The sequence below is a fragment of the Solea senegalensis genome, unplaced genomic scaffold (genome assembly GCF_019176455.1).
Source record: "Solea senegalensis isolate Sse05_10M unplaced genomic scaffold, IFAPA_SoseM_1 scf7180000013409, whole genome shotgun sequence".
NCBI classification, from domain to species: domain Eukaryota; kingdom Metazoa; phylum Chordata; class Actinopteri; order Pleuronectiformes; family Soleidae; genus Solea; species Solea senegalensis.
Window position 1 is genome coordinate 49054 of NW_025320817.1, and position 19917 is coordinate 68970.

General features: G+C 39.0%; 2 protein-coding genes across 7 annotated transcripts in view; one reads left to right on the top strand and one right to left on the bottom strand.

Moving 5' to 3' along the window:
- LOC122760317 (Golgi-specific brefeldin A-resistance guanine nucleotide exchange factor 1-like) overlaps positions 1-9902 on the top strand; it is a 32685-nt gene extending 22783 nt beyond the window's left edge. For 5 of the 6 annotated variants that reach the window (XM_044015407.1, XM_044015408.1, XM_044015403.1 and 2 more), the window contains exon 4: positions 9290-9901. In XM_044015407.1, coding sequence (XP_043871342.1) covers positions 9290-9453 — 164 coding nt within the window. In that variant the 3' untranslated portion in view covers positions 9454-9901. Of the gene's footprint in view, positions 1-9289 lie in introns of all 6 variants that reach the window. The other variant, XM_044015409.1, reaches the window with a different exon arrangement.
- Positions 9903-17027: 7125 nt separating this feature from the next.
- Positions 17028-19910, bottom strand: LOC122760319 (KS1 protein-like). Its single transcript, XM_044015411.1, has 6 exons — positions 19894-19910; positions 19223-19300; positions 18641-18751; positions 18416-18529; positions 18269-18340; positions 17028-17677 (listed from the first exon to the last, which is right to left on the bottom strand). Exons 4-6 carry the CDS (start codon positions 18516-18518, stop codon positions 17454-17456), a joined length of 399 nt encoding a protein of 132 aa, XP_043871346.1. The 5' UTR covers positions 18519-18529; positions 18641-18751; positions 19223-19300; positions 19894-19910; the 3' UTR covers positions 17028-17453.
- Positions 19911-19917: the final 7 nt, after the last annotated feature.

The window sequence follows — 19917 nt, forward strand, 5'->3', positions numbered from 1 at the left end:
TTTGTAAACCGCTCACTCTCCCACACCAAAGTCCATAGAGAAAACCAGTGATTTTAACATCACACACAGGAGCCTCCATCACTAAGTTCAAATGTCTAGATTTGTCACTTTGGCTTTTGAAATCCTTCATTCTGATTAACTTCAGTGACACAAAGTGACCACACGGGGCAGCAGTAGACCAGCAGCGTGCTAAAATCACTGATTTTCATGATGGGGTTTGGTGTGGGAGAGTGAGCTGTGTAATGTAATGTATTTTTTGTCTCTATTTTCGGAGGACATTTATCTTTTCTTTTTTGAAACGTTGCCATGTTTATTGGAAACCTTTTTTAAGAATGAAGGGAAAGTATATATATATTTTTATATATCTATATACACACACACACATATATAAATGAGGTGGTGATTCCTCGACTCTCTTGTGTGGCAGACACGCGAGGCCTCCGGGGAGTCGTTTAGGACAGTTGTCGCTCGCTCTGTTAAGCCAGCACGGGACGACTCCACTGCCACTCTGAGTGGGGCAATTCAGCGTCCCAGTGGGGATAAACCCGATCGGCTTTAATGTTTCCCCGCCGTGGAGCCTGTGTGGCATCAGCGCTCAGAAATGTCCCCCACACAACCCTCCCAACCTCCCCCCCCTGCAACCCTCTGTTGTGCCGGAGTCACCATGTGTTGCCATGGAGACGCCAGCCTGTTGCACACGCAGAGCTTCCATGACTGCGAGTCTTTCGTGTGTGCTGTGGGGGGAGGGGGCGGCGAGTTTTATGGAAATGGGAGAAGCATAAAATAAATAAATAAAAAGGTCCATGTTCGTTGACCTTCAGATTGCTGTCACACGTGGCAGGTTCTCGCTGTGGCGCTGCAACTATGAGTATACCATTAACTATAACTATTTTGATCATCACTTTTTTCTGATTTTTTTTAGCTTCTTAAATGTGAATATTTTTGGTTTTCTTTGCTCCAGAAAACAAATAAATCAGTGAAAACATGCACTTATTTGACCTTATTTTGACCAGAGGTTCTTGGGCTTGTTGTGGATTAGTTTTGGTCACATTTAATTTCAGCTATTAAGTTTTATATCATGTATTGTAATATTTTTATTGATGTGTTACGACACGATGAAGTGCTGTAGGTGAATAATAGCGAGTTATCAGACACTTGGCGTCGCTGCGATGTCTTCTCAGTCTTCCCTTCAGCCGAGGGTAAACCGAAGCAGTCGAGATTAGTATTTAATCCCTCTTAATGCAGCGGCTCATAATTAGGCGACTTGAGAGTAACCGCTGTGATTTATTAAACACACTCGGGAGGATTTGCTGTCAGTGCTGAGAGGACATTACCGTGAAAGCGGCGTCGTGTGTGTGAATACTTACTACACTGATGAGCTCTGATATCTGTGATGACTGTCCGGTGGTTAGTTTGATTGTAAAAACTTAGTTAGACTTTTTAAAACATACAAAACTAATGTCTAATCTATAGAAACAAAAAAGTCTCTCTGGAATTTACGAGGCTCTTTGAATGCATCCCGTTAGCTCATTACTTTCACGGAGTTTATATGGAATTAGATTTGCGTCAGTATTTTTAAGAAGCAACACAGCAAATGAAATATGGATTTAATCATTCAAAAATATTGTATTTGATTTGTTTGCAATGATGATGGAAGTTTAGTTTGCTCCGACTCTTAATCTCACGGTTATTTAAATTAAAGTAGAGTAAAAGTATAAAATGCTTGATATGAATAATATTCTTTTGAGTGTTTGATGTGAGGAGACCTAATCCATTCAGCTGCAGTGTTTCAGTCAGAACACAAGTGTGTGTGTGTGTCTGTGTGTGTGTGTAGTTATGTTGTTGTGAGCTTCTGCAGCTTCTGTAGCTTCTGTAGCTGCAGTCGCTCTGTGCAGGGCTTGGTTTCTGGAATCTCTGCTTCCCCGCGGGAATGCCATTAGTGTAGAGCTGAAGGAGAGCAGCAGGTGAAACAAATACAGACCATAACTCCTCACTACTACACACACACACACACACACACACATCTCCTTTATTCTTTCAGTTGAGTTCAGCGTCACTCAAACGGAAACAGAACTTTCTCTGTATGTCTTTGTTTGCACAAAATGAGCAAACACACCAAAATATATTCACCTTTGAAATTAAATTAGCTTTTTAATTATGTTTTAAAAAAACACACACATACACACACTGCACATTTTGTGTTCCCACTAGGTGGCGTTTACTTGAAACTAAATTCAGACAAAATGGCGTCTTTAGCTTCAAATGACTTTTTTGTGCAGCTTGGCACGATACACCTTCACTGGAGGGGTCAACCTTTTCATCTTTGATGTGTTTCGTACAAATTGGCATGTTTTTCATGTTGGTACGACAAATGCAGAGTTCGCTTATTTATGCAGAGTGCGAATCACCAAAATGGACGCCAACATTCCAAATGGCTGACTTCCTGTTGCGTTGAGGCCATGCTTACGGTCGACTTTTTTGTTTGTCTTGGTCTGTAACATCTTCCCTTCGGTGGAACTCAATTTTGCCTCTGTTTTCACGCTATGGGGGGCGCTATAGAGCCCTTCAGGAACGCACGGGTCTGGGAACTATGCCGATGTTGCATTTTTCTTGCCAAGTTTCAAGAGTTTTTTTATGTACGTTAACCACAAATATAGAATATATAACCACACGTTAACGTTAACCACAAATCCATGGATAGAATAATGATCTGAAGGATAATAACAATATGTTCCTTGCACAATCTCGTGCCAGGAGCCGTTTGGGGCCTCCTGCCATTCGCGGCTCGGGCCCTAATAAATAAAAATGTTGAGGTAGTGCCTTTACAAATATGATATACTGTATATGGTACAGGTTTAAAGAGGTTTATTAAGTGGCTTCATGGTCGTGCGGTGAATGTGAAACACATTAAATGTGACGTTAACTCGGCGGCACAGACAGAATTCACAGGTTTAATGTGCAGGAGAACAGGTGCAGAGCTCACGCCGTCTCACTGCACCTGCTTTATTCTTTACTATAGGTCTGCCGCTTTAATGGAAGGTGAAATATTATTCTGCTGAAAGCACTCGTGTGTCTTTGAAGCTCAGGACGAGGGTGATTGTGTTTCACTGATCCACGGACGTCATGTTGTTTCTTTCCTGTGAACGAGCTAAATATTGATATTTCACACCAGTCAGTCCAGTCCCCAAAAATCCAAACACTTTATTCTTCCTTTTCCTCCTTTCTTCAAAAAAAATAATGAATAATTGAAAAATATTTGGTCCTCGCTGGACGACGTCCACAGGGTTGTTTTGTCAGACGTGACAGGAGCTTCTGTAGAGCCACAGAATCCATTACCTTTGCTTTGTTTGTGTACAAAATAAGTCAACAACGCACCAACTTTGACTGTTTACAGTATTACCGTGGCAACAAGGCACTTTTGGAGCCAACCGGTCAAACGCCAAGGTCAACAGAGAAGTCTGAAAAACACATTGAGTAGAAGAAGAAGAAGATGTTTGTTTAGGAAAATCTTCCAAACACTTCCAAGCTCCCCGATTGCAACTCATTAATCAGGTGATAAATGTTTGAATGGTTTCTTTGTTTTATGCAGCAACGAAAGTAGAAAATATTCACATTTAAGAAGCTGACCAATGACAGAAAGTAGAAAATATTCACATTTAAGAAGCTGACCAATGACAGAAAGTAGAAAATATTCACATTTAAGAAGCTGAAAAATGACAGAAAGTAGAAAATATTCACATTTAAGTAGAAACAAGTAGAAAATATTCACATTTAAGAACTGAAAAATGTCAGAAAGTAGAAAATATTCACATTTAAGAAGCTAAAAATTACAGAAAGTAGAAACTATTCACTTTTAAGAAGCTGAAAATGACAGAAAGTAGAAAATATTCACATTTAAGAAGCTGAAAAATGACAGAAAGTAGAAAATATTCACATTTAAGAAGCTGAAAAATGACAGAAAGTAGAAAATATTCACATTTAAGAAGCTGAAAAATGACAGAAAGTAGAAAATATTCACATTTAAGAAGCTGAAAAATGTGAGAAGGTAGAAAATATTCACCTTTAAGAAGCTTAAAATGACAGAAGAAACTGAAAAATGACAAAGTAGAAAATATTTACATTTAAGAAGCTGAAAAATGACAGAAAGTAGAAAATATTCACATTTAAGAAGCTGAAAAATGACAGAAAGTAGAAAATATTCACATTTAAGAAGCTGAAAAATGACAGAAAGTAGAAAATATTCACATTTAAGAAGCTGAAAAAAATGACAAAAAGTAGAAAATATTCACATTTAAGAAGCTGAAAAATGAAAAGTAGAAAATATTCACATTTAAGAAGCTGAAAAATGACAGAAAGTAGAAAATATTCAGAAAAAACAGAAGCTGAAGCTTGACATAAAGTAGAAAATATTCACATTTAAGATGAAAAATGACAGAAAAAATGACAGAAAAGTAGAAATATTCACATTTAAGAAGCTGAAAAATGACAGAAAGTAGAAAATATTCACATTTAAGAAGACTGTAGAAAATATTCGAAGCTGAAAAATGAGAAAGTAGAAAATATTCACATTTAAGAAGCTGAAAAATGACAGAAAGTAGAAAATATTCACATTTAAGAAGCTGAAAAATGACAAAGTAGAAAATATTCACATTTAAGAAGCTGAAAAATGACAGAAAGTAGAAAATATTCACATTTAAGAAGCTGAAAAATGACAGAAATAGAAAATATTCACATTTAAGAAGCTGGAAAGCTATGTTTTTAATAATGAATTAAACCCACTCACGATTCAATCAGATCCTTAAATGATTCTAAAATGATGACATTGCTAAATACACCAGACTCCTCTGTTAATGTTACACATTTCCTAAGCTTAAAAAAAAGTCTTATTTTAAGGTCTATCGATGACAGGCAGCTTCTTCTGTGTCTCTGCTCGTCTCGTTCTCACACAACAGTCCACTATACTCTGCTGCTGTAAATTATATGAATGCAAACTATATTTCTTGCCGCAGCCCTGGAGGAAAGCAGCAGCAGCAGCAGCAGCAGCAGCAGCAGCAGCAGCAGCAGCAGCAGCAGCAGCCATTACTCTCAACCTCCCAGGCATTTGGAGAAAAAAGTTTTAATTTCTCTGGGGTTTAGTTTGTTTCCCGGCGTGTGAACGTAGCATTGTTCCAGCCTAATTGACAAGTGTCCGTTTGTTTCAGGAGGAAAGAGGGACCAGAAGAAGAGCAGGTTTGAAGAAGATGATTGTGGTGTGGGACGTTTGTTGTTGAGTCCAGAATCCTCGCAGGATTTCTGTTAGCCTTGCTGCTCTTGTTAGCGTCACAAACCAAGGACCCCGACTCTTAATTTGAGCAGCTGAAGACGCTCAGATCAATAACCATCAGTGTTTGGTTTTGGGCCACTGCGTCGATCAAACGACTCACCCGTCCCTCACCCACTGATCCCCCCCCCCCGTCCTCTTTATCTCCTGTACTGAAGGTGTCACTCTGGAACATGTGACACACACACACACACAGATGTTTACTGGTGTCTCACATGTAACAACTGGACACATTGTTTTTAGACGTGTCCACCAAAGACACAATGCATACACTTAGACCTGGTCAATATATAATATATTATATTACATATAATAAACGACTTTTCCTGCTTTTAAACACTGTGGCCTTCATCGTTATCCCAGGGCTGCTACTAACGGTTATTTTAATAATCGATTATTTTGTCAATGAATCGGTTAAATAAAGGAAACATTTGTAATTGCCAAATCTTTATTCAAAAACTGAACATTTCAAATTCACAGTGCACACTGAAGTGTAAAAACATGTTATTTCTCCAACGTCCCTGAGCTGTCAAAAGTAATATTAAATGATAAAAAATCAAAACACAACTGGAATCACACAAGAAAATATACAATGTGATGTATGATATACATCACATTGTATGTTTTTTTTATAAAGTGCACAAAATCACCTTTTCAGTTGTTTAAAAGTTTCCTGATCTGTTCGAACAATAAATAAATGATAAAACATTAACATTAAAGCACACACACACTCACTGTTCACTTAACGCATTGCAATGCAAACATGTAAGCATGTCTACGTGCTCCCGGCTAAGGCTGGCTCTCTTCTTGGAAGCTGACTATGAACAGTCGCTCTGATGGTGTTCAGGTGCCTAAGTGCATAAGTAGGACTTGGCTCGTCTGGCCAGTATCAGATGTTTGTCCTGGTTGTTCTTCCTTAGCAAGTTTCTTTTCTCCAAAGTATCTGAGGGATTCTTGTCCTACTTGGGCTCGGTGGACATCATCGTCATCATCATCTTCATCTTCATCTTCATCTTCGCTTGCTCCAGCCACTTCTTCGCTGCTGGAACCAAGGAGTGACTCAGGTCGAGTGGCAGGAGGTGTTGATGCAGCAGCTGCATCAAGTCCACAAAAACAGAAACATTGTTCCCGTATAGTTTACACTACACAGCAATGACCAGGCTGCAGCGTAGGTGAGCCTAATATCAGGTTAATATCCATATATTTGACAGTTAGATGAAAAATGGTTCAGTTCATTATCAACTGGATTTAAAGCAAAGATGATGATAATAATAATTTCAAAAAACCAGTAAAATAAGACGGTCAAACACTGATCCATGAAGACACGTTATAGGATATGATTTGATATCTTTATTTACGGTGCTTCTGCTTCAGCTTTTTCTCACCCTTGTTCACACTGGTACATTCTCACACTGCTGGGCTTCAGTTGTGAGTTGTTTGACGTTGATATGTTGCTGCTTCTTCTCTGTGGTCCTGTGTTTGTACGACTCTTGTTGAAAACAAAGACTCCGTGTGGAAGTATTTGTATGAATTGAGGTGCTGGTGTGGTTGTGTGTCTGTGTGTGCAGATGTTTTCCCTCGTGTTGTCGGCTCCTCGTCTTCTAAGCCTTTTCTGCTCCACTGCCAATAGATGTGCATGTGTTAAAGACGGCTTCTCTGTGTTGTGGCGATGCTGCCGCTCTCCCGGGGCAAAGGTTCACCCCCTCACTTGCTCTCTCTCTCTCTCTCTCTGTGTGCTGAGGTCATTTGCAGAGGTAATCCTCACATGGCTGGATACTCGCACTTACAGCTGCGAGCAGGAAGACGGGGCTGCGGCGGTCGAGAGAGGTGGGATTAGACCTGTGGTGCATCTTAATGAGCTAATCTCACCGGGGACGGTGTACGATATGACGTTATTATCGCACATCGCCAGCACTCGCAATACTTTTATTCTGCTGGAATTTCATTATTAGGATCTACCGATAACATCTGTTAACTCACTTTAAACTACTCACTTGATGAGTTGTATTTAACATTGTAAGAGTTTAAACCTAAACATCTTCCCCTGGTCACATGATTGGACAGCTAGCAGAAGCGAACCATAATCTCCAGCGTTAGTTTTCCTAATCTCTGCCTACGTTTTTATTAAGTCTCTGGGAAAAGAAACTTTAAAGCCAGTCCAGTGGTGACTTCACTGCTGGTTCTGTCAGTACTTCAGAGCGGGGTCAAGACGAGCAAACAAAAACATAAAACAACGTGAGCGGAGTCACGCTCGCCGCGCCAATACCGCGAGGATTATGGCGTTCTGAAGAGCAGCTCTCGTCCAGAATAAAAACAACAACTTGGACATGAAAAGCCCAGAGGAGAGCGATATCCTGTGTCCCCGCCGCTCCTTTGGAAATCCAATATAAAAATCACCTGACAATTTTCCCAGCAGCTTTGTCGGCCAACGCATCAATTTTATGCCTCACTTTCAAAAGAAAGTCTTCGATTGCTGCTTTTCGGTGTTTATTTATTTACTTATTGAGTGTATTTTCAAGTTGAAGTGACCGCTGTACTGAGAACGAGTCTGAGACGCAGACGCTGCGTTCATGGAAATCTACGTCAGTTTAAGTCGACGGTATCTTAACAACACGTTCCCGTCTTTATCTCACTGTTACACAGTGGAAACCGTTCAGTGATTTTAGCTCCCGGTGGTCTACTGCTGCCTCGTGTGGTCACTTTATGTCACTTAAATAAATATAAATTAAGATTTTGAAGTGAAGTGACAAACTAAGACATGTGAACTTGGTGATTGCGGCAGAAGTGGATCAACAATGACTGTGATGTTAAAATATCACTGATTTTCTCTGTGGACTTTGGTGTGGGAGAGTGAGACTTTAGTTTAGAGCTGAAACGATTAAGCGACAAATCGATTACTAAATTAATCAACAACTATTTCGATAATCGAATAATCGGTTCGAAGCTTTTTCATGATTAAAACAAGATTGCTGATTGTTTAAGTTTCTTAAATGTGAATATTTTCTTCATTTCTTTGTTTTGGAGAACAAAGAAATCATTAAAAGTTAATCTTTTTGGTTTGTGGACAAAACAAGACGTTTGAGAACATCATCATTTCCAGGTTTGACGAAAACCGATCAACATTTTTGAAGGTTTTCTATGATTTTATGGACCAAACGATTAATGGAGAGAATAATCGACAGGTGAATCGATGATGAAAATAAGCATTAGTTGCAGCTCTACTTCAGTTTACTGCTGCTTGTGTAAAACTTGTGTTAAGGAGCTAAGGTTGTTTTTTTTCTCCTCGTGTCACCGCTGGCGGCCATTTTGTTGAGCGGCTGAAGTTTAAATTTCTCAACAACAGTTGAAAAATAGAATCAGAACAAAAACAAGACTCTGTGTCGTCTTCACTGAGTTCAATCCGTCCATCAGTGCGCCAGAGAAGTTTTTCAATCGCGTTTGAGCGTCCCATTACTTTACAGTGTGAGGAAGAGGCCCGCGGTGAAGGTGGGGATGTGTGTCCAAATGAATCTGTCAATAGATCCTGATGAAGACTTCATCACAGGCGATCACCCTGTAAGTGCCGCCGCCGCATTCTCAAAGACCACAGATTGGAAAACTCAATTGTGTTGTATTGATCCGGCTGGACACGGTGAACGCGGGGGCCCGGCGGAGCGGTGTGCAGCCGCGTGCCGGTGGCCACGACCAATCTTCTTAAATCAGGTCTAAATACAGACTCCGTCCTGCAGCTCAATCTGCGGGGCTTGTGGAGTGGAGTGAAATAAATAAACCGCGGCTGTGGCCGCAGTCAGGCAATCATCCCATAACCAGGCTGACCTCTGGCTGACATTCACCAGAAGAAAAAAAAATGCTGGGTTAAAGCTGCCATCGGAGGGCGGAGCCTAGTCGGTAACATGTTCTTATGTCGTATAATGAACGTAATCTACGTGACTGACGTGCTTTTTTGTATTTTGTGTCTTTTCCCCACAGAGCTGTCGGACATCGAACCCAACATTTTCCTGAGACCCTTCCTGGAAGTGGTACGCTCCGAGGACACAACTGGACCAATCACGGGCCTCGCCCTCACCTCAGTCAACAAGTTCCTGTCCTACGGCCTCATCGGTAAGATGATTAATCCACGCACAGGGTTCTAAGAGAAGCGAAGCAGTAACGTTCTAACGTCTGTCACACACGGGACAACCTGCCAAACAACGCACTGAAAACCATTTCCTTTGTCTGTGGCGTCGCAAAGGGGATCTTTAATTCAGAAATGTATGGGACGATGTGATCCAGGGAGAGCGTTGATTATGTCAAATCTGTTTGTTTTAGCCAATACTGTATTTACGTTCACCTTTGTTTTTGAAATATTCAGTTTATTCCCATTGAAAGTTTTGTCTTTTTAAAAATTCCCAGAACAAGAAGGTGTGGGTTTCTGTGACCTCACAATCTTTTCTGTACTTTAGTCTCAATGAATCTGGTCGATTCTTATGCACAGTTGTTGTTTTGGTAACATCAGCTGTCGCATCAGTCACCACACCAATGACCGATTTTTAGAAATCACTTTAGCCAATGGCCAATAATGTGACAAGCTACTTTTCTTAGATAGATCGATAGATAGATCCCGAAGGAAATTCAAGTTTTCTTTATTTTTTTATCCCTCCATCTGATCAAATATAACAGGTTTATAATAATGACAGAGTTGCTGAACAGATTTATTAAATATTAAATATCATCTTTGTCTAATAAAATGAAGGTTTTAGTGACTTCAGTGACACAAAGTCTAACATGGAGCCTCTGTGGAACGTTCCAGTCTGCGTTCTGTGTGTAGATTAGCTTGAGTTTGGCTGACGCCGGGTCATCCGTGGTCGGGTCAGGAACGCGGTCGTGCTGACCGTCCTCGCCAGGCTCATCGTGGAAACATTGCCCCGCCCTCTGCCACTTGAAGCGTTAAGTGTGAAATGAGCATGACTCGGCAGATGTTGCTCTAAACAGCGGAGGTCCACTCTGTGTGTGAGTGATGTCAAAACAGCTGCAGCTATTAACTCAACGCGACGAGAGCCTGAGATTAAAACTCGCTCTTCTCTTTACTGGGCTATCATCTGCACCGTGAGCGCCCCCTGCTGCTGACAACCAGCCTGAGACACATGGCTGTCAGTGGAGACTGATTTCAGTTTCGTTATCGTGAAAAAATAATAATTGTAAACCGCTCACTCTCACACACCAAAGCCCAGAGAGAAAATCAGTGATTTTAACTCACAGGGACACAGGAGTTGCTGGTCCTCTGCTGCCTCATGTGGTCACTTTGTGTCATTGAGGTCAATCTAACCCTAACCGCTGATAAAATCTAGGATATTTTCAGATGTCACAGCGTCAGCCACACTTCACAAAGAGCCTGAACTTTAAAGTGAGTGACCACAGAGATCTGACCACGCTGACACACACACACACACACACACACACACACACACAACACACACACACACACACACACACACACACACACACACACAGACACACACACACAGACAGACACACACACACACACACACACACACACACACACACAGACAGACAGACACACACAGACAGACAGACACACACAGACAGACACACACACACACACACACACAGACACACACACACACACAGACAGACAGACAGACAGACACACACACACACAGACAGACAGACAGACACACAGACAGACACACACAGACAGACAGACACACACACACACACACACACACACACACACACACACACACACACAGACACACACACAGACACACACACACACACACACACACACACAGACAGACAGACACACACACACACAGACAGACACACACACACACACAGACAGACACAGACACACACACACAGACACAGACACACACACAGACAGACACAGACACAGACACACACACACACACACACACACACACACACACAGACAGACAGACACACAGACAGACACACACAGACACACACACACACAGACAGACACAGACACACACACACACACACACAGACACACACACACACACACTCATTCTTGTACTTGCTGCGAACTGAGGACAGGGTTAAAGTGTGTGTGAGTGAGGACCAGCATTCCCACTTCAAACATCAAGACAAAAATACCATTTCTGGACAGTAGGTGTCACCCCAAACCTATACATCCCTTGAGATTCAGTAAAAAATAAAGATTCAGAATAAAGATTTCCAAAGGCAATGTGAGGACCAGATTATTATTGAGTGTAAACATAGTCTCAAAGTGTTTCAGAGGGCAATATTAACCAGTATTATATTTAATCTGGGATTATTGAGGGCAGAAATAAGGAATTTTCACCCAAAATAGCTGCTAAATATTCTGACACTTCCTTATTTAGGGATAAATTAAGAGCCATATTATGCAATTATGCAATGTTAAATTTTCAAAAAATAGACCACCATTTTTTATTATGAATTAAATTAGACGAAGAGTCTTTGATGTTAGATTGTTAAATCTCAAACTGCAGTGTCATGCTGGTCAAAGAAGAACGTTTAAACCAGACTTTTTTGGAACAAGAAGCCCCACATGCAACTTTATTGTAAAGTTGTTTACTCACCAACATACAGAACATGTAAACTAGCCACAGAACAACAAAAAATTAAAATAAATGATTAAGCCTTTAAAAGCCAAGGATTCTCGTCGATTTCCTTTTCGACCATGTCTTTGATGTTTTGCCAAGTCCTGTTGTTCAGAACAGGAGACTCTTTTCCAATGCATCTGAGACAGTCTTTCTCCCCTGGTATTCTTCTGGCAGATATAAACTTTGTCATCCTTCGGAGGATTGCAGTCCTTTCCTCGTCAGTCCAGGGTATTGTGGACACTTTTGTAACTAGAAATGAGAGATAGATCAGAATATAGGAAAATCAGTTGATAAATTGAGTGTTTTCTGAATTTTTTTGGATATAATGATAAAGAATTTATGGCTGGGATATAAAAGCTCTATAATCTGGCACCTCAGGTAAGTTCTGTAATCATTAATTCTACATTTTTTTTAAAAAGGTTGGAGGAATATATCTTATTGACTTCCTGGGAAGCTCAGCGGAGCAGTGAATCTGTCATTGGTTGCTGCCGTTTTACACATTTTTAGCAGCATTATTATTGTTAAAGGGGACATATTATGCAAAATCAACTTTTTAACCATTTCAATACTTATATTTGGGACTCTGGAGGCCCTACCAGTCACCATAGTGTGGAAAAAGAATACTCAGTCATGTTTTCGTGGTCCCCCTTAGTGTAAGTATAGAAGATAAAACACTCGATGTTGAATTCCCTGCGCTTATGACGACAGCATGCGCATTTCACCACGAATGTTACCACCCACCAGTAAGTTTACTTGGAGAGCTCCACCTTAGCTCCACCTTGTCCCTATAAAATGCGAGAGTGCAGTCGAGGGAGGAAGAGCAGAATTATGTCAACATGGAGGGACAAGTGTGATGTTGGTGGCTGCACAGTGGAGCACAGTGTTTTACAGAGGATTTTATATATGAAGCTAATGTGCCGGATAAAGTCAGCAAACGTGTGTTCGTGTGTTCGCACCACTTCACATCAGACTACGGCCAGCGGTCGCCGTATTTAGTCAGCGACCGTATTTCACCGACGTACAAACACACACATTTTTAAGAAAAGGTCACATAGAGCTCATAACTGACTATTCTGACACGTCCTAATTAAAAATATTTGTTCAGTACGTCCTCCATGACTGGAGCACAGACTCAGTCTGATACAGTCACATGCAGCAGCTGGTGATCAGCGGTGCTGCACTCTCTGTGAAAATCAGTTAAAAAGACATAGGGACAGGGACCGCTGGCGATCAGCGATCTGCCTAAACTGCCGCTGTATGTGGCGATCAGCGGTGGCGAGGTCTCCGGAGCATACAGTCACATACAGCGGCAGTATTCAGCTCACCGTGCGCCGCTGGCGATCAGCGGTGGCGGTCAGCTGTGCTGTCCCTAATTGTTTTTAACTAATTTACAGTTCGGCACTGTTCGGCTCGATCCTTATGTAGAACGTCTCTTCCTGTGACGGAACTCTGGCTGTTTTCTGCGCACGCTGCCATGTTGATATTGTCAGAGAACTAGTGGAGGGTGGGGGAGGGAACAGCATCTGAGCAAGTGAGCGCTGTAACAAGGACAAATCAGAAACCCCCTGGAAGAAGTGGGTGTGTGTTTGCTGTGTCTCATTTGCATGTAAAGGGACCATGCACGAAAACCGAGCGTTCTGAAAGGGGCGGGTTTAGCAGGGTTATTGAACTGCTATGATGCTTCATCCTTATGGTATTTTGACCAAAGCATGTCACTGACATGTTCATTAGGACACCAGGGAACTATTTTAATGGGGGAAATAGGGTATAATATGTCCACTTTAAGATGATTGTGTCTAATAGTAATTTATTGTTATTTCAGACTGACAGCTGGAATGTGAAGCTTTTCTGACACAGAATATTTCGTGTCCTGATGAGACACATTTTACTGCTAAAGTCTATTCCTGTCCTTTTACCTCATACAGAAAAAAGCACATTACACCAGGTGTTTCTGTCATATATAAAACCAGGACTTACCCACATCACCAACATCATCATTCTCCTGATCATTGCGTTGTTTGCACGCAGGTCTCCTCCTGCGCCGCATAGGAGAATTTGGAGTTGGACAGGGCAGATCTTCATCTATTAAACAAGATATTGTTTAAGTCCAGTCCCACAATAAATAATGAATATAGCTTCATATATGTACAATATATGTATGTACGGAATCAGACTTGTGTCAAATTAATTAAAACTTCAATGTCAATGTCAGAATTTGAGAATGAGGAATGTTCATTCGTTTTTAATCATTAACGGTTTGGTCAGAGTTTATGAATAAATAACTGTGTCTGAAATGAGCTTCCTGTTTCAAAGACCAGTAACTGTCTGAAAGAAATCTACAAGTCCAGTTTGTACTGATTTCATGACTTTTAGACAACTAGTGTCTCCTTTAAGATTAAACATACCATCATCGTCACCATGATTCACTTTCAGAGAGAGTTTCTCATATTTGGAAAGATATTGCCCACTTTCTCAACTGTGTGGCCCCGCCTCTAACTTATGGTTACAAAATGTCAACATGGCACTGAACAAAACATGAAATCTTAATGCTTCAGATTCAGATTCAGTCATGATTGGTTGCCACTTTGTTAGTAAAGAAATATTAATCTTATGAGATAATTTGCCATTTTTTTCTTGCTTGTTTTTAACTGTAATTTCTGGTGTCTTTCCGATATCATTCTTTCAGTTGCTCAAAATGATGGCATGACCTATGTGTGGTTGCTTGGTGCTTCTAGGACCTCATACTCATACATACTTGATAATGGTGGTGAGCAGCAGGCTGTTTCTGACAGGGGCATCTCATGATCAATGTAAGGTGGCTTTGAAGAGTGGTGGTAGTTGAATGATGTCAATGAAAACATGTCATACAGGATTTGTAATGATGTCTTAAAGCAATGATTACAAGGTTAGTATGAATAAGAAATCACTGTCAAAAATAATTTATAAGGCTTTCTTACCTCGAACACTTCATGGGGCACATCCCGTTCAGGTGAGTGGTGGTCTCTGGATCCAGGGTGGTCCATTGTATAATACATCTCAGCCTCAGAGGCCTGTTTAGCAGTGCAAAAAAACAGGGTTATGTGGTGAGTCATGTAATTCGACTTTGCTTACGTCTTAAAATGCCCATATAGTGATATTTCAAAGCAATGATGACAGTCAAGCCACTAAATCTAAGAGTGAATAAACTGACATTAAAATGTTTTGGCTTTGTTTGTTGACATCACTATTATATTAGTGTGGTCTATGAGAAATAATTTGGTACTCAATTTAAATATTAACATTTCCTTTACTGTTATTACTGCTGTAAATTTATGTTATGTTAATTCCATGATGAGTCACAAATGGTGAAACTCTGAACTACAGTTGGAGTTGCTGTGATTACTAGCTAAACTAAAGTTTCACCAATGCTAAGTTAGTTTAGCTCATCGGGGATAACAATAAGCATCTCTAGCATCTCTGTGGTGCAAAACAACTGGAGAACAGAACATCATTTTTCTGCTCTCCTACCTCCTACAGCTACTCCTGTCATTGTAATGCCACACACAAAATAATCACAAAACAGCAGATCACTCAACCTAAATTATGACAATTTACATCATTAATATAAGTAATAAAATGGTTCATTATTAATGTTTAAACTTCTCTGTGAGATTTCTTCAATGAATGAATAATTCACTCACACCATCAAGACCAGCATCATGGTAATAAACTCTAAAATACAAACACTATATTAGTAATACACTCTAAAAGATATAACAAATGTATCACTTTTCACAGTAGGGGACATAACATGTTCACTTCACCCAAGAAGCCCAGTTCAAAATACTCTAAACTCTGACAGTAATTTTGGAGAAAAAAACAGAGCAAAACGATCACGATGATTTAATTCAGTGTTGCATTTTTAGAGCCACAGACAGTCTTTGTTGTGACTGAATAATGTATACAATGTAAATATAATATTTAAAATATTAAAAAGCATAATTTATTTGTGGTAAAAAAAAAAACAACTTGTTCTGACACTTTTAGTATTTTACAGTTTATTCTGTAGTTAAATCTGAGGAAGCCTATCCATGCTGTTAGCTGTGTTAGCTGTGTTAGCTGTGTTAGCTGTGTTAGCTGTGTTAGCTAAAAGTGTGGCCTGGCCTACAAGAGAAAGATGGAAAAAAAATAAAACATAAAACAGCCAGTGCATGCTAACAAACTGTCAGAAAGGTGAAAATAACTTACATGTGCTTCTGATGGAGAACAGCCACAGCTGAAGTGGTGAATCCACAGATGAGTGATCCTCTGTCTGACCCTTTCCATGAGCAGTGCAGGTGCAGCTTGACTGTGATCTGACCCGAGTTTCCCACCTTGCGCTCTGATTGGATAATTGTTAATGGGCCATTAATGTGGTGGGGGAGGGGAGCAAAGCAGACTTGCTGACTTCTGTTCAGTGAGAGAAAGTTAGCTGAAAGTATTTTCTCCATTTTTCTCAAGTATTATATTACATTTTTTATTAATTATTAAAAAGTATTAATAAAATGTTCCCAATGCTTGAACTAGATAAAATTATCTTAATTTAAAATGAGACCTAAACATTTATTGATTATTTATTTGTTTAATGTAATGAATGTTTATGTATACATATATATGTATATACACACACATATATGTATATATATATACACACACACACATATATATATACACACATATGTATGTATATATATATATATATTCATATATATATATATATCTGAATATAATACTTTGCTTATTTATTTATACTAAACCAGAAACAGACTTCAGAGCCAAGCAGAAACATTACTGCACTGAGTCACAGAGCAGACATGAGAGAGCACAGGTGATGTTCTGACAACACAGCACTGAGTTTTAGGTCCAGACCTTAAGCGTCTTCAGTCATGTAATAAATTAAAAAATAAGTTGAATCTTTGATATTTGATTATTAAATATTCATGAAAAGGTAAATCTGAAAAGGTGTCATGACATACTGGTCAAAGAAGGACATTCAGCCTGACTTATATTTGGAACAGTAAAGCCCCACATGCAATTTTATTGCAAAATATAAAATAAAACAAATCAGTATAAAATAAAATGCCATCACACACTTGGCCTTCTGATTTTGTTTTTCTGTCAGATTCAGTTATTTTACATAAAAGATAGTTGTGCAGCAGCTTTATGTCCATTTAAAAAGAAAATAAAATAAAAAGGGATTGGACCTCGAGAGTGAGTAAACTGACACCACCGTCAGACTGGACTCCATAAACTGCAGGTCAGTTTTAAAACTGTTTTAAAACATTTGTATACACTGTACTTTTATTTTTTAGTCGTCACTTCTGACTAGCAACAGTTGCAGTTGCAAATATGAAAAGAAAAAAACTGAATTTAATTCAAAATTGTGGGTGACAACAATAGAAACAGACTGTCACTTCTGATGAGCAACAGCAAAAAACAAAGACACTGTCTGTGAACATGTAAATCTAGCACAGAAAGGAACAGAAACAGCAATTGCCATGCCTTTAAAAGGCAAGCTTTTTCTTTACTTTGGCAATTTCATTATGGACGTAGTATTTTACGTCTTTCCATGTTCTCTTGTTGAGGACCGGAGACTCTTTACAGATGCACATCTGACAGTCATTCTTCCCTGGTACCTTCCTTAGAGCAACAAACTTTCCCATCCTTCGAAGCACCACAGTCCTCTCCTCAGCAGTCCAGGGTCTCTTTCTGGACACTTGTGGAGCATCTAGAAATCAAAAATAGATCAGAATATAGAATGGATAACTAATACTTTATGGAACACAACTCACAAAATAAATAAATAAATAAATAAATAAACTATTTCAATTGAGTTGAGTGTTTTCTTACAAATGTTGGATATAATGATAAAGAGTTTAAGAACAGAATATAAAGATTCTATGATCTGGCAAGTCCTTTAAAGAAAAACTGCAACTTAATTGTTGAGTTTGTGAGTAAGAAAGTAACCCTATTTTCTTTGAAATAATTTGGGGGAATATTATCTAATTGACTTCAATTCAAGTCTCAGTCCCATGCACAGTTTGCAAGTGAAGTACAGAAATGAATATCAGCCTGTTGCATGTTATTTGCTCATCGATATAGCCCATTTTCCTTTAAAAACACTTTGATAGCGTACTCTGGTTTTGTCAGGGGGGACAGAGCAGGGGGTAGATTTAATGTATAATGTATTAATGTAACTGGCTCTGTTTCAAAGTCCAGTTTGTACTGATTTAATGACTTTTGGATAACTAGTGTCTCCTTCAGTGTCTTCTGAGAACGTCCAGATATTCTTTAGCTTGTTAAAAAAAATGAGACATACCATCATCATCATGATGTTTCTGACGTTGCTTGACAGCTGATATTGTTGATGTGATGTGTTGCTCTTCTCCGTCTGAGAAACATATTAGTTAATTGAAAGAGTTGAAGGTTCATGTTCAGAACACTTAGGTATATTATCTGGACTCACCTCCATCTTCATCACATTCTTCAACATCAACATAAACATCACACCCATCATCATCATCATCATCGTCATCTGCAGGCTTCTTGACCCTCTTGGGTTTTGTCATGTCATTTCCATCTAACAAAAGATACATCAAGGCTGTTAAACATAGGTTTACAAGTCTCACATCCTACTTAGACAATCATTATGCTTTCTTTAAGAAAATAAAACATTTGCATTTTTTCTTACTTTTGTCCACAATGTCAGGATCATCACCGGCATCACGTCTGTAATTAGTTCTGACTCTTTTGTGGCTGTGAGCAGGTGGGTTTGTGGTGGATGTGCATGGCAGATCATCATCTGAGGGGACAACATATGTTACTACAAACATATCTTCATGTATGTTAAACATGCTTTAAAATGTTTTGTGTTTAACTGGCTAGATATGTGGATTTTATTTTCATTCTAGATTCAAGCTTGGTGTAAAGAGCACTTTTACAATTGGAGCACAAGGTACTTACCCTATTGAAATGCAATAGGGTAAGTGATGATGCCTTCCTTCTTGATGCTCCAGCCCCAGTATTAAGTAAATAATTGCATGTATGTGTTGGTCATTCTGTTACACTAGGTTATAGTTAAGTGTGTACAGTGTGATTTGAGATAAACTTAGCTGGAAAAGCCTTCTTACACAAAATCTATTCTTCTCTTTATTCTTGTGTCCTGATGATAAACATTTTTACTGATAAAACCTAAAAACCTGTCCTATCCTTTTACATCAGAAACACCTGGTGTAATGTGATTCTGTCTAATGGTCACAATATCAGGACTTACCCACATCAACGTCATCATCATCATCCCCACCACTCTCCTGATCACCATGTCTTTTAGGAGCATTTGTAGAGGTTCCATCTATTGAACAGATATCCACATTAAGTCCAGTCCACTCCCCATTTACAATGACTATACTTTCTTGCCCACTTACCACTTAACAGGTACACATATACATACATATACATACATATATATATATATATATATATATAAGGAATCAGATTTGTACCAATAAAATCAAGTAAAACTTATATGTCATACTGACGTCAGAATTTAAGAAAGAATTAAACTTGCTGAAGCAAAAAAATATAACTAGCACTCAAAATTTTAATGTAATTATGTGAATTATGTTTTGCATTTCTAATTTTTTTGCTTCAGTAAGTTTTATTTATTCTCAAATTTAGAATTTTGTTTGACATTGAAGGTTTTGCTTGAGTTTACTGTCAAATCTGATTCCACATATATATAAATATATAAATATATATATATATATATATATATATATATATATATATATATATATATATATATGTATGCAAGAGAATTATATAAATAAATAATATTTTTAAAAATATAAACATTTTGTGTAAATTACCAACTTATGTATACACATATTTTTATACATTGAAGTTAAGTTTAAGATTAATTGTTCATGTCATGTCATAACATACCAAAAACCACAGAGTCCAGAGTCA